The sequence below is a fragment of the Strix uralensis genome, chromosome Z, assembly GCF_047716275.1.
Source record: "Strix uralensis isolate ZFMK-TIS-50842 chromosome Z, bStrUra1, whole genome shotgun sequence".
In the NCBI taxonomy this organism is placed as follows: Eukaryota; Metazoa; Chordata; class Aves; order Strigiformes; family Strigidae; genus Strix; species Strix uralensis.
Genome location: NC_134012.1, coordinates 59,789,376 through 59,805,137, shown reverse-complemented (window position 1 = coordinate 59,805,137; position 15,762 = coordinate 59,789,376). Strand labels below are relative to the sequence as shown.

Genomic DNA, 15,762 nt, shown 5'->3' with positions numbered 1-15,762 from the left:
ACTATGTGAAAAATCTTGTTCTATGTGATTTATGTTGACTTGCCAAGAACCTTGGAGATAGGAGTATTAACTGCATATACCATTTTGAGCCTGGAGTCTTGGCCACCTCGTCTGAATAGTATGCATTATTGGGGAATAAAAAGACAAAGTTACCAAGATCCTCTAATTTCAGAGGCTTAGGCAGCTTAGAAACAAATTTACTTCTTGTAAATCCAAGCATTTATGAAAATATGGAGTCGAATGTTGAATATTAACTTATGAAACAAGATGATCAGCCAATTGCTCAGCATGTGGAAGCATTTTTTCATTGAGGGAGTTTGGTTTCGGTCTATTGGTTGCAGGCATGCATATATTCTCAGTTTGTGTTATGACACACAGAGAGTATCAGCACAGAAAGTGCTGCCTCGATGAGTTAGTCTGAGGAACAGGGAGACTAACATGCTGATGACATGGAGGCAATGAAGTACAACACTCTTTTTCCAAATGTCACTGCTATGTTATTTCCATTTCTGTTGGCATCTGCTCCATGTTACAAAACACATACTTCTAATGCAACAGCTCATTAAACAGGTTTCAGTTTGCTCAGAAATCAAATTAGAACGCTCTGACAGAGTTATAAGTCCTCAGATAATTATTAATAATACTCTCCACTTCTATGAGTTCTTTCATCCAAGGAATCTACATGCTTCACTTTATTAATCTCATAATATCTCAGTGAAGTACCACTGCAAAGAGCCTCACCCACCACTGAAATGCAGCCACCTCTGAGATGTTAAGTTGTAGCTGTTAAACATCAAAACTGATTAAAGCAAGGAATGATGAATGGTCCATCAGGATGTAAAGGGCTGTGTGCAATTCATTCAATTGTACTTTCAGCAGAACACTGGAATTTAAATACTTACTTTTAAGAAAGTTGCAATGGGATTTTTACAAGAATCACAAATATTGAAAATTACAGTAATCCATAGCCACCACTATGGAACATTTAGTCACCATTTCCCATAACATGGGTGTGTCACCTATGGCCTTGTGAAGTTCCTAAAGCTCCTTGGAGATCTTTTATCCAAGGTCAAACCGATCTGTCTTTTTAACATCTGCGATTTGATGATCACGTAACAACATTCAATACATGATTTAATTTCCTACAAAATGAACTGGCCTTCACTGAGCATGTTAGATTAGAAAGTCAAAAAGACAGAGGAAAGAAAACCCTATTCCTTATTCTTTCTGTCTGTGGGCACTCCCTCATTCTTCCAACATCCAAAATCAGTACTTCAGTAGAAAGCAACACAAGTCACTGGTCTTCCTACAGGGATGAAGACCTTATATGATATGTTCATGAGATAGCTTTTGAAGTTGCAGATATATAACATATTCTCCTCTCTTTTATATTTCTGCTGCTATCGGGATCTTAATGGCACTTGAATTTTTTGAATCACATGAATCCAAATCATCTTCTTTCAACTTGTTATGTGAAAGACATTCAATCCCTTTGAAAAAGTCCAACAATAGAGACCAGCACTTCCATGGTTTCTCTTCATTTTCTCATATGTATTTCTCCCAAGTCCCAAATTATTCAACAGCTTTTAACATTCCCTTTGAGGATTCTAAGAACACTACCAACGTCAAAATCTATTAGACACTGGTGATTGTTTCTGCTTTCTTTTTAGCAGGACCAGCATTTAATTCTTCTGATGCTTTCTAATAGAAACGAGTCCTCTAATCTACACACTAGGCTAAGCACAAATTCCCTTTTAAAGGTCACCTCCTTGTCTGTCTAATGTTATCACACAAAAATATTTTTTAAAGTGCACATTTATCAAACCCTTTCAATTGCTTTGATTTAATTCAGAACATCTTGAGTGATTCTGGTAAACCAGCTATCAAAGCAGGATTTGTGGTAGAGTGGCATGTCTGAGCCCACTGCTGTGAAAGTAGCATCAGTGTTTATGCTGATCCGATCTTGATTGAAAGGTTAATGGGAGACCTGGCAATAAACAATGTTTACCCAAAAGAAAAGTGCAATTAACACACTAAAAATGTTTGTAATTCTCTCAGCATCCTTTAATAACGTTCTTTAGATAACCTTCATTTTTTAGCCTTTGGTGTGAACCGAACCAGGATGTCCAGAGGGTGAATTCCAAAAGGGAGCTTCTGACCTGGTGTCTTCAAAAAGCAATGAGAAAATACAAGCACCAGCAGTACCTGCATTAACTAACACCTGTTGAAGACAGACAGCCTTTTTTCACTTGCTGAAAGACAAATCCAGTCTTCACTTTCAAAGCAAAATATCTGCTACTTAAATCAACCATTTCCACAAATAGAAGCAATTTTTAATAAAAGTTTAGCCTACGGAGTAAATACAGTGACTCCACTGCTCCCAATATAAGCTGAGTACGGCATGACAAGACATACCATCAATCTCTCTACTCATTTCTGTAGAGTACAACTCTCTAAATTTAGTCCAAACTTTGCTCCAAGACAAATATTTGACTTTGAGTCCCAGTATTGACAGATTCAAGGGGGAAAAATATGCAAACCAGGCCTTTTACAGCATATAAATTACTGATATGAGGGAAAATACCCACCCAAATAAGGGTTTTGCTGAAAGATCTTCTCATACAGTTGCAGACTGTGCTCAGTGGAAAAAGCAAAATAATCTGTTTTCATGTATGGATAGTATTATTTTGTCCTACAGAAAAAAGGTACCATGGGTATTGGTCAATAACCCACATAGAGATTTAGCCAAGGACTTTGTGAGACAAGTAGCATTAGAAGTGTACAAAATGACCAACTGCCTGAACAAGCAGATACACAAGGTACACAATGGGTGATTGCAAAGATGTCCAGTCTTTATTATAACTACAAACAGAAGAACAGAACTCCCAGAAATATGGAGTATTGCCATTAAAATGGAAACTAGTTTCTTCCCTGTAAAGGACAGGACAACTGTACAGGACAACTGTAAGGACTCTCTGAAGAAGAATCAGTATTAGGTGCACTGGTGAACATCAAGAAGCAATCCTCCTTTATAACAGCAACTTTAAAATCAGGCTGAGAGTATCTTTACACTTACATTAGTAAATGCATAGATAAAATGTCCACTCCGCTTTCTTTAAATTTCCAAGGTCAGTCTTCTGGTTAAGAGATTTGTCTTTACCAGTATGACACAGAAACCATATATTCCAAGTGTTGGATTAAAAAAAAAAAAAAAAAGTTGTTTTAGAGTATTACTACTTAAGTATTACTGTGCTACCCCAGCTGGGATATAACAGGATGAGAAAAGACAGAAAAGTGTAGTTTTTTGGGGGGACTCACATTTACATTTTCTGATGTTCACAGTCTTTCTGGTTTGTGTTCCCATTACATCAAACTAAACCTCTGGCAAACATGTGGAGATCCCTAAATCAAATAATCATCTTACTGTGACTTGTGCCTGTTCATCCAAAAAAATCCACTAATATTAAGCTGGTGTTTGAGAAAGAGCAATGAGCTCTATGCAGCTGTTTAAGCACAGGAAAAATACCAAGTAACTGTTAATAAACTATAGTGTAAAGATTTCTCAGTAGTTTTCTCCCACATAATATCACAGACTTTCAACTTTGCCTCTACAAAGTCCCCTTTCTTAATTCTTGCTATACCGAAATCAATCCTAAAAGAATAATAGCCAAGCTGGCACTCTGGGAATCTGTTCCAGGTTCTTAGTCATGGAAAGCTTTTGTTAGGTGTGTGATAATTTCCGCAGGAAGTGGACAGTACCCTTCTTATGCTAACTGCTGAATTGTACAGGGATATGTACAGTTTCTCCCTGCGAGTTAAACTTTGAAACTCTGTCAATAATTCTTCATTAATAACTGAAAATCCTTACCATGACCACCACCATCACCAAGCAGTGGTGGTTTCATGTCCTGTCCCATCTCTACAAATTCACTGGCTATGCCACCTGGAGAAAGCATTTCAGTACAGGTTCTCCCACAAGCATCTCAGGTGGAAAGGAGGGAACAGGAATGAGGCAACCTGATGATCATGATTTTAAAATATAGTTACAGCTTTGAGACAAAAAGCCAGTAACTCTTTCAAAAATTAACCTGGTCATGTAACATGGAATTTCACAGGATAGAGAAACTGATAGAGGATTGTAGGAGAGACTAAAGAAAATTAATACCACAAACAAACACTCAACACCTAAACACACACTCGTAAAACATGGCAGAAGGGAGAGAGAGGCTAAGATCAGTTTAACTGTCATCAGAGACTGTTACTGCTTCAACAAGAGTTCAACTAGACACCTCATTAATAAGATAAGCTAACTACCTAATTACAGGCAAAAGTAAGTCAAAAAGAAGTGCAGGTATTATAAACACTTTTCCTACTGTTTTTTCCTTAAGATCTTTTGAATCAGAGAAGCTTCCAGAGATGTGCAGATGGTTGCAGAGAGATGGTCCAACTACCTGGCAGCTGTTAGAGAAAAATCACAGCAGCATTCAAACAGTTCCACAGTTTTTGGAACATGGTGAGGACAACTTCCAGTCACAGAGATGGAACAAGCTAACAGAAGAGAGATGATTTTATATTCAAAATTACGAAAATCACAAGTTGTCCTATAGAGGTAGCATCTAAGACCATCAGGGTGGAATGTCATTTGAATAAAAGCCTTCAGGAGAGAAGAGACAAAAATTTCAGGAATAGAAGCAATTAGTGCAGAGAAACAAGGATGATGGGGAACAAAATTAAACATGAAAATCAAGGGAATAGGTAGCATCAGGTTCCCTGTGAATATATTCTATAAGGAAAAGGAGTATGGGAGAGCTGGATGTTATTAAGAAGAGGTGTATATACAACTGTAAGTACAACTTTACAGACTCAATTTCTTAATTTAATCAAAAATTTAAGAACAATTAAGAAATATTGTTTATAACCATAAGTACATTCAAATAGTAAAAGCATACTATCCTGGTGCGGTCAGGAGTAATATGGTTACAACAAAAACTTCCTGAATTGGCAATCATAAGCTTCACACAAATAAATGGTGACAAAAAAGATACAGTGATAATAACACATCATTGAAGGTGATACAAAGAAACAGCATAAGCATTTTGAAATAAAATCATAAAGTCACATGCATGACATAAAACTAGTAAGAAACAGTAACAAAAAAGGTTACACAAATAAACCACAGGTAAGACAACAGGATTTTTTAAAAGATAAAAGGAGCTCTTTCCTCAATAAGAATGGAGGAAGAACCACCTAAATTATGTTTAGATACATTACATGTAAAGCCTGCTAACTGCTAGCAAAAGCCTTCAAGATCTTGCAGAGAACTGGAGAGCAGCCAGAGGACTGTGAAGAAGAGCAAACCTACCTGGTCTTTCTAGGAAAAGGGTATAAGTATATATAAATGACAATATCCACAGTGATTGAATGACTAAATAAACAATACATATAAAATCTTGGAAGATAAGATGATTAAACCAGCATAGATTTCTTAAGGATAAGTCATGCCAAATACTGAATTCTTTAATGGAATAACTGGACTGATCCCTCAGAGAAAAGCATATGCTTCCTTAATATTAGTACAACTTCTGACACTACACCAATGAAACATTGCTTTCAAGAAAAGAGAAATGTGGTCTAGCTTAAATCAACACAGGAGATTGTTTCGGAAACTGTGGTCAGGATTCTGCAGTAATCTGTACCAGTTGGGTTCTGGCTATGTCTTCATTTTTTTATTTCAACAGCTCTGATGCATATTTGCCAAGTTGTTGCTGGTATTTTATTCAATACTTAGCACATTAAAAACCAAAAAAACCCCTCTCATAATTAAGTTAAAGTAATGAAAATGGTACCCTCATTTTGAATTATAGAACATATATTTTAGGATCTTTTCCCGTTCCTTACTTTTGTGTTCATCTCCCCTTGCACAGTACCCCACCTTAACCTGCATACCCAAACTTATGTTCCCTTCTGAAGGACATTAGAATCACTGTCATACCACTAGGCTTTTAGTTTCTGGTTTCTCTATGTTTTATTTGCTTCTGTTTCAGTCTTAATACTATTTTGTTTGTTTTCAGGCTAACATACACTAACCTGAGGTGAGCATCTGCTAAGAACTAAGTAAAAATTGAGACTTCGGGTCATGATCTATTATTTACTTTCCCCAGCCCCGCCCTGTGTACTCCTTAACTAAATAAAAGTTAATTTCTCTGTAAATATCTAATAACCTTTTCTTCCTTCAACAGTAAATTCAATCAGTACTTGTTGATTGCATGTCTGCAATGTTGAATTCACTTCTTCAGTGTAAATTTGATATGAGAAAGATCTTTTTCTTGCATTTTCCCTACATTGAACATGCAAAGAAGGGAGATCCGGGTTATCTGAGCAATATATGAAGGCAACTGCATAACAAAGAAAAGTGACACTTTCAAAACCAACAGTTCAGAAAAAGAGACAGTGATTGTTCTCAAATTATTGCCTTTTCTGAAAATAATGGAAGCAAGAGAGGCAAGTCACATCCTTGAACGGTAAGCTGTAAAGATTTTCAAAGAAGCACGAGACAGTAATCAAGCTAAATACCTAACCAACCACTTAATATTTCTGTCTTTCCAGAGGTCTAGACTACATGACATATTTTGTAACCCTTAAATAGAATAAACCATACTGATGCTACACAGTCAGCTTTCGCCCTTTCCTGCAGAGAGGGCTAAGGTTTCAGATCTGCTGAGGAAAGGAAAACTTCCCTGGTGAATCAGTAATTTCTTTAGCACGGGGATACAGAAAAGTAACAAAGGTGATCTCCATAGCCTGGACTAGAGCCTGTTCACAATTTTGATGAGGAAACAGGAACAACATTTCATCATCTGGTTTCTTCAGCACCAACTAAGAGAAAAACATTCCAGGATGGACAACTCTCCCCTGAGAAGGTTTGCATATAACTGTTAACTTAGCGTTCAGTGTTTCCCTGCAGCTGCTGCAACACCAACCTTGTTCCTGTTCACGACAGAGCGAAGGATTGAGGCAAAAAATACTTAAACTACAGAAAAAGAGTAAAAAACCTTCTGTGTCTCTGAAACGTGCCTAAAAATTGAATCTCAGTAAATACCAGGCCAATAAGCTACTAGTAAATTAACATCTCTTTGCTGCTATTTTTTTCCTATTTTATCTTTCATTAAAAAAAATAATCCCACCTAAATGCAGTTGAATATCATAAAGCTCTTCATATTTAAACACTTCGGAACAAATATTTTGAAGGGAGCCCTTGACAGTTAAATGACTCTGTTAAATGAATGTTATAGAAGATACATAATGATTTTTAGTGAATACTGAATTTAACCACAAATGAGAAAAAACAGGCATAAGCAACCTGGGTATATTTGAATAATTATGTCTTGCTTGAGAGTTCAATGGATTTTGTATGGTCTAACAGTGAAGCTAACAGCCAGACAGACCAAGCTGATACTTCTCATATTTTTTTCCTTCAGTTTCATGTTTGGTTTTCAGCTTTCTTAAACATTTCTCTTTCTTTTTCAAAACTTAGAAAAAACAATGTTTTGTTGTTTTGGGTTTTTTTCTTATTCTTGCAGCTACTGATGCCATCCCTGCTATATTTTATTGCGACCATTTGAGGGTAAAGACTGCATTCCTTAGCTTAAGTATTCCTGCTTGTTTTAATGATGGTGTTTAGGAACTGAATTAAAAAAAAAAAAAAACCACACACAAAACCAAAAAACACCAAAAAATCCAGTGTTCCCAGGGAGCCTGACACCAGAGTTTTGAATGACACTAAACTCCTGTTGAAGTTAAAAGGGAAGCTTTTGTGAGTGACATGAGTAAGACTGGGCCTACATAGTACAGATTTATTTATCCTAGAACATTTTCCACTTAACTCTGATATCTTTACGTGATTTCTTATGACCATATTTTAAAAGTTTTAAGTAACATTAGAGTTTGCTTTTTAAAATTATTTTTAGTATTATTGCTATCATTGTGCTTCAGCCCAAGAACAAGGCACTGTTCTTCTGACACTGAACCACCACTCATTAGAGGTTTTTATTTGCTGGAAGAAAAATAAATGAATGGAAAACTATCCACTAGGAATGTATTTCCCTGTAGATTTACAAAGGGAAAAGAAAAATCTCAATGCTGAAGAAAGGAGGTTGAGAAACAGGGATCATACATACTTACTTTCTCTAGTGAAATGAGGTGGAATGACTGTTTCACAGTAGAAAGGCCAGCTACACATACGAAGGCAATATTTATTGGGATCTACAGTCTGTCTAAAGGTTTCAACTCTCTAGTCTAACACTAAAAACAGAAAAAAAAATAATTGCTGAAGCAGTCAAAACTTGTTAGGAGTGGAAGATTCAGGTACAAACCAAATTGATGAAATAAGATCTTTATTGGAGGATTAAACAAATGCGACAGCTGAAGCAGTATCAACTGCACCGTGGGATCAGGGAATCAGTTTGCTTAAGCCACTGGTTTTTAACCTCCTGATGTTACTTCCTTAGTCCCAGATGTTATCCTGCATCTCCTGTGGGTGCCCAGAGCAGCCCCGATGCAGGACTCCATGGATTAGAGCGCAGAGGTCAGGGAGGGTGCTCCCCATTGCTTCAAGGAGCTGACATGAAGGTGTGTGAGAGCCCATTCACACTCCCCTGCTCACTGCCTGCTCTAATGGCACCCCCACATTGCCCACATTGACAGGAGCAGCTCGTCCAAGAAAAAGGGGGAAAAAAAAGGAAGGAAGAAAAAAGGAGCCACTTGGCTTGATGCTAGAAGTATTTACCCTAAGAAATTACAACTTTAAATACTGATGGACTACTGACATCAGCAGTCATACCAATTACAAACTACACAGACCTCACTTTCCTTGGGTAATAATATCACAGAGACAAGAGTATTTCTTCTGAGCACATAAGAAAACCCAGGAATTTCACACGCAAAGGATTAATTATTTTTCCTCATATCTGGGGACAGCTTCCATCCTACCCTTCTTGCCCCCTCCTCCTCCTCCTCCTCCCTCCACCTCAGAGTGCTGGAATAAATGTAATAGTGCGTTTTCTTTGAAAATCAGCCATGGTTCAGTGAACAGGCTGACATACTATTTCATATGAGAAAAGCTGCGATTTAATGTCATTTTCACTAGTTAGATTCCTAACTAATGTATCTGGACATAGTTAGGCCTGCATTCACTGTAAGACATCTGCATTATATACTCTTTGGCCCTCTGTATTTCCACAGAGCATAGGTGAAAAATTAGCTGAGTTTCTTGCACCTGCTGTGCAACAGTGGCAAATCTCTATATACTCACAGATGTAGAAATATTCCCGGCCTGGCCTGAACTCAAATCCTAGTGAGAAGGGCGTGAAGAGCTGGAACTTTTCTGAGAACTTCAACGGCCCATTCGGGGAATGTGGCCGATTACACTCCCACCTCTTGAACCCTTTGGAGGTGTGATCGCAGGAGCTGTAGCCATCAAAGTTCACCATGTACAGAACATAGCGTTCGGTCTTATCTTCCGGCACTGAGTCTTCATAGTGAGGGCAGAATACATCCAGATAGTCATTGATGCAGACATCTATGTGGTAGTCGCCCCTCTGGAATCTGAAATCACAGGAAGAGTTCAGGCGTAAGCACTGTTAACTCAGGATGACCTTGTTGCAAGGTAACGTTCTCATAAAAGGGGCATCACTAATGGCACTTAATTTCATTCCAGCCATGCACATTCACTCTTAAAAATAACCCTTACAATTCACCAGAGCTATCACAGTTTATGTAGAACTATGATCATATGACCTTCTGAATAAAGGTTTTGCTCTCTTACAAAATGAGTGTGTTGTTAATGCACAGCAAATTATAGGCTATCTTTCCCTATGGTTTATTGAATAAACAAAGTGTCTGTTTTATTTGGTTGTGGGGTATTTTTTTTAACTGGAGAAAGAAGCAAGAAGAAGCAAAGAAGCCAAAACTGTATCAGCCTCCCCAAATCAGTGTCTATATAAACATCTACATAGGCTTGCAAATAAATAACCCAGACATATCCTCTTCTCTGAATCAGGCAGTAATCACCCCTGTGCTGAAAACTGATTTGACCGCAAGTACTTACAGTTACTACAAGAACACAAACAGGTTTACTCTTTCTTCATGATAAGCAGCAGTTTGTCAAGGTGCAAAGAAAAGCCTGTATTGCTTTTTAAAGATACCTGAAAAGCAGTGCATCTCCTTTGTCAAAAGTACACAGTGGAGAAGTTGCTCTGTTCAGATAAAAGGATTCTGGGATACGAATTACCAGCACTCACCCTAATGTGACAGTTCTGAATGAGTGCCAGCTGAGAAATGCAGTGTAAGGTACCAGCCTAAATATACTTTATTACTACTATTATTATTACTGAGGACTCCTTAGAGATGTGGGATTCTTGTTTTGTTGGGGGTGGGGAGGGTGTCCTTTTTTCTCCCCTCCACATTTCTTTTACACTACTTTTCTAATGCCTACCAGAGTATCGGGAAGAAACGATGGTAGCAAATTCACTGCCTCCATGTGAGCTTATACCATGATGGATTTAATGATTCCATAAACCAGGTCTGTACATCTGTCAAACTCCCTGGGGCAGCCAAAGAAACCAACCACTGACCTACTCCACTTCAGGTTGACTGGGCTACCTGTAGCTTCTGTCTTTCATGGCTGCAGTTGTCAAGTGTACCACAGAGCAATAAAAAGGCCATGACAGATTTAACTATAATATCTCTTTCTAGCTGAGGGGGATATTTTAAACACCCGATGGGCTTGAAATCTGCCATCTGGATCCTTCTATCTAATTTCAGAGAGAAAGCAGTGATCTGCTGGCCCTCCAAAGATAAATTCAGAGCAGACTACACCTTTTCATATCTCTACAATAATTTAACTTCAATAAAATAGATTTTTAAAGGGGGAAAATTGAACATGCATCAAAGCGTGATACATCTGTATAATTTCAGTCAGTGAACAGCCTCATGGTTCCAGTCTGTAACATAGAAAAGCCTCTCTGAACCATAGTACTTCCAGGAGAATTTACATTTATCTAAATCATTAGTTAAAAATATATTTTTGTACTCCAGTGCTTTCAAAACCTGTCACCTGAACAGATACTGTCTTAACACATTTCCAAAAATGTACTGTTTTCAAATTGGTGTCTGTTCTCTGTATCAATTAAGAATATGCCATTTCTTACAGGTAATGAAAAAGAGTGTATTCTAAGTTATGAATAGGAAACGGACATTCTGGCAACGATTTTTTTTTTTTTAATTCCAGTTTTAGTAAGTAAAAATGAATACATATTTATGTGTGTGTTTGTGTGTGCATGTGCGTTTGTGCGTGTGCGCTTTTTTTAACCATGCAGGTGACAAACAATGCAGTTTTCTCATGGGATTCGCAGGGTTACGTCTTGTAGCAGTCTATGCCTTCACAATAATGCCCAATTTTTTTGTAACAAAAACTATATGCTTTCAGAACTACATCTATGTAATTACAGACATTCAGGATCAGAGTGGTCTCCTTAACATTAGACCTTTACAACACAAATAACCTTATGTGAACTGCTTCTCCACATTCTCTTTAAGTCAATGGAGAGAAACAGAAACTTCTCGAGTCCAATTCATCTGGTCTGTTAAGCCCAAGGTACACTGGAATGAGATGAATCACACTCCAGAAGCAGCTATTTCTCTCCTTTAACCAAAACAAGAGTCTAGACAGAGATTTCCCAGATAGAGGCTGTACTGTAAATAGCTGAATTTGAAGGGAAGAACCTGATTGCACAGTTTACAATAATGGTGATGATAAATGCAAAGAGACAGACAACTAAATGTGTGATCGCACCTTAAATCTCTGCTAGCAATGAAATCAAACTTGTAATCTGCACCAGTGAGCTCTTCTCAATACTGTCCACAAGGAGCTCATCTGACTCCTTTTTGGCGAAGTCCCCTACTGTATTCTTGTTAAACATACAAAACTACAACACAACCGTCCTCTTTGACCACTGGTATTTTAGTAATTCATTCTTATTACTGCTTCCCTAAGTGCTGAAGCAGTTTAGTGTCTTCATTCGCCCCAGCACACCCTTGCCTGTCAAACAACCTTTGCCTGGAAAGTAAGAAGCAAGCAGCTCCCGCAAAGCAGGTCTGAGGGTGAAGCACACAACCAAGTCCTTTCTATCCCAGTGTCCTTCCCTCCCCACTTCCCTGGTCTCACAGTATTTTCATTCCACAGACACTTGTCATAGCCAGAAAGTGTTTACATTTACATATCTAAAAAAAGAAAATGGTGCATATTTCAAGTGATCTAAACTGGCCTTTAGCAGATATTGCTGGCAAAGCAGTGAAACTGCTCCAGGGAAAATATGTACCAAGGTATTTTATCAGGCAGCTCTGAGCGAAGTCTCTGCTCTCCATATAGTAACAGCAATACTGAAAAGAGGTTATTAGCCAACTAAGAAGCAGAAAGGAGGTATTTATTTGCCCTCTTGTGATATCTTAAAGAAGTCAGTAATTAAAACCTCAGCATGTGTACTGAAGAGATGTAGAAGTCATTTTATTTTTCCAAAAGAGGCTACAACATCTCCAGCACGCCTCTTGGTGTGAACTGAGACCATTCCTGTTTCTCCAGCTACAAGGCAATGTGTTGTATTTACCTTCTCAAAGAAGAAACACAAAGGGCTCTAACCTGAACAGAAAGGCAAGGGGTGGCCATGAATAACTCACAAACAAATTCGTCAGCTCAGACTCCTCAAAGTTATTAAAGGAAATACTTCAGAAACACATTTCTGAGAATTTTAAACCACATCTGAGAGGAAAACACTTAACATCTACAGGTTGAAAACCTCTTATTAGTAATGCAATGTCAGATATTAAACAAAAGTTCTACTTCAAATGAAAGCATTTATCAATGTTTAGCCACCTACATTTGTTGAGGAGCACAATGTGTAAAGGCAAGGTGGAATCCATTAACAGATACATTTGTAGAGATGACAGAAATAGCACATCTCCTGTTGACTGCACTTCAGATTTAATAAGTTTGTCCCTTTTCCAGTCCTGTTTGGAATAGAAAGGTTGCTTTCCTACACTCTCTAGCAATGTTACTGATAAACTTTTCCTTTTCTCAGTTAGGTCTTCATCTTGTTCTAGCAGATCCTTATCTGGACTCCAGTGCCCTTCTGGAATCACATGATAACCAGGATCTTTATATAAATCCCGCTACGAGGAAGAAACCAGTCCTAACTAGATTTTCCATAACAGAACACTGTGTTGTAGTAGAAACCAGCCAAAAAGGCTTCCACAAAACTCTGACAGGATCTACAAACCTTCTTGAAAATAATGTCATTTGTCTCCGTGCACTCTTACACACCGCAAAACACAGCTATTCTTCAAACATAACTAATCTTTTTTTTGTGTCAGGTGGCATTCAAACACTGTCTTGTAAACAACGGGTACTACAAAGCTAGCTATTAGACAGTAGAGCTACAAAAGCCATTTTGAAGATAGATGCAGGTAGTTAAGTAGCTTCTAAGCCTAAACATTTCTATATGCAACGAACATCAGCTTGCTACACAAAACTTGCATACTGCTTCCAGCAAAGACAGTCATACGAATGCTTCTGTACTCAACTGCTACTGATGAAATGTCCAGGTATTCAGGATGCAGAGAAAAAATTTCTTGGCAATTTTAACCACAGACACACAAGACTAGCAAAACATTTTCGAAGTAATTAATGCCTTCTGTATTCTATTTATCCACTAACACAAGTGAAAGTACACGGTCTGTGTGCATGGTTCTCTTCATAATTTGAAGTTCTGAAGCATGTGGCTTGTCTTGAATTTAATAACTTTGCTGGTCACTGAAACAAGCGACAATTTATTTAAACAGGTATTTAGACTATAACAGCAGTTTTGTTTGTTTTTTGTTTCTTTCTTCCTTTCTTGGAATAAAAACTATAAAAATCCAGTTTAAGTGCAGCACAACTAACGCTAATTGCCCATTAATATTTAGATAGGTACAAAATTGCAATAGCTTCTGCTTGTTGCTTCCTATACAAATCTTATTAGTTATATTCTATCACCTTTCCTGTAAAATCGACATACTAGATGCTCTACTTCAAGATAAGTGTACTGGAAGATTTTCCTTTTACTATGTCAACCTTTCTTTATTTGGAGTCTGTTCTGTCAAATGCAAGCAGCAAGGCTTCACTGTGAACCAGAAAAGACTTCAAATAAGTGCTCTAACAATGAATTATGGAATTCTGGTCTTCAGTCTGGCATGAGAGGGGATCAGATGCAAATGGCCCTGATCCTGCTGCCTGGAGCCTGCACAGCCTGTAAAACCATTGTGCAGAGGACACTGCCACTGCTGAATGCCTTACACCAGTTGCCTTGTTCTCAAATGATAATCTGAAATGCAAAGCAACATCAACAAAATTCACTGAACTAATTTATTTTTGGGGTAAATACAAAACATAATTCCCATAGTTCTTCAGTAGCAGCACATCAAAAAGTTACTTCTTCTGTTTCCTAAGGAAAAAAGACTTCTGTGAGCAGCCCATGTGCACACTGCTGTAACTGCTGGTCACTCAGCTCCTCCTTTTTACTTTCATGGCCACTAAGCCAGTTCTAACTAAATTTAATGAATACAGAGAGGTCTCAGAGAGAAGTCCATTCCTACAAGTACCATGAAAAAACCAGCCAGGTGAGAAGATCCCGTAAGTATACCAACAAAGGCTGAACCACCAATAGAGTAAATATTATTAGACAACAGAAACATCTCTTACAAATACTTTAGACACAGGAGAAGCTTCCACTGGAAAAATACAGAAATAGGTTGAAAAGTAAGTTTATTTCTGTTAGCTAGTTATGAAACTATTTACTTAAATTATTTGTAAGAGAGATGAGCATAAAGTAGGTATTTGTATATGCAATAATACACAAAAGCTAAACACTTTCTGGAAAACATTAACATGCTTTAAAAGGACAACATTTTAACTGCTCTGAGGATGTGATGATGTCAGTTATTTATGATTCCATACTACTGAGCTTGCTCACAGCTTTTGCCTCTGTTTAGGTGGCAAACGTAGTGCATTAGACCATCCCAAGTTCTACTCACATGCTGTGACTGGAACACAACAGGTTACCTTGTGCCTTCTTATTCTTTTAGACAGTCCAAGCCCCCTCATTTCAACTGACTTAAAGCTGTAATGTGTGATAGGGAATATCTTGTGGTGGTTAATTATCTGAGGGGTTGTGGGATTAAGTGTACCATTTTACTGCAGTTAATTTTAAAGATGTTATTTCTGTGCTATGCAAAAAATAACCTCTTTAATGCTTTTCTGCTCTTTTTAAGGGCTTTGTCACAACATTTAATACTCTGTTCCCATAGCTCTGCTGACATCAACAATGATTCTGATGCACAAACAATGAAGTAATCAAAGAGCTGTTTTAATTTTAGCTCTATTCAAACCAAAAGAAAATTCAACATTTTCCAGATGCTAAGAGAAGTAGGTTTACTAACAGTAGCACACCAGTAACATTTTAGATCTCTAGCAGGACACTGCTACCCTCAGCAAGCAAACAAAAAACCCTTGTAATATAAAGCAGCTGTCTGTGACCTTTCAGTTCTTAGGTTACAGTTTCACAAGTTAAGTTCAAAACACCATGAGAAAACACTATGCAGGAAACAAGCTACTGACTGACAACACAAAGAGAAACAACTAATCAAGGCTGTTGTTCAGAAAAACAGTATTCA

The 15,762-nt window shown here is 37.7% G+C and overlaps 1 protein-coding gene across 2 annotated transcripts in view; it reads right to left on the bottom strand.

Moving 5' to 3' along the window:
* EFNA5 (ephrin A5) overlaps nucleotides 1-15,762 on the bottom strand; it is a 222,573-nt gene that overhangs the window by 32,592 nt on the left and 174,219 nt on the right. For both annotated transcript variants that reach the window (XM_074856320.1, XM_074856321.1), the window contains exon 2: nucleotides 9,311-9,603. In XM_074856320.1, the coding sequence (XP_074712421.1) occupies nucleotides 9,311-9,603 (293 nt within the window). The remainder of the gene's footprint in view (nucleotides 1-9,310; nucleotides 9,604-15,762) is intronic.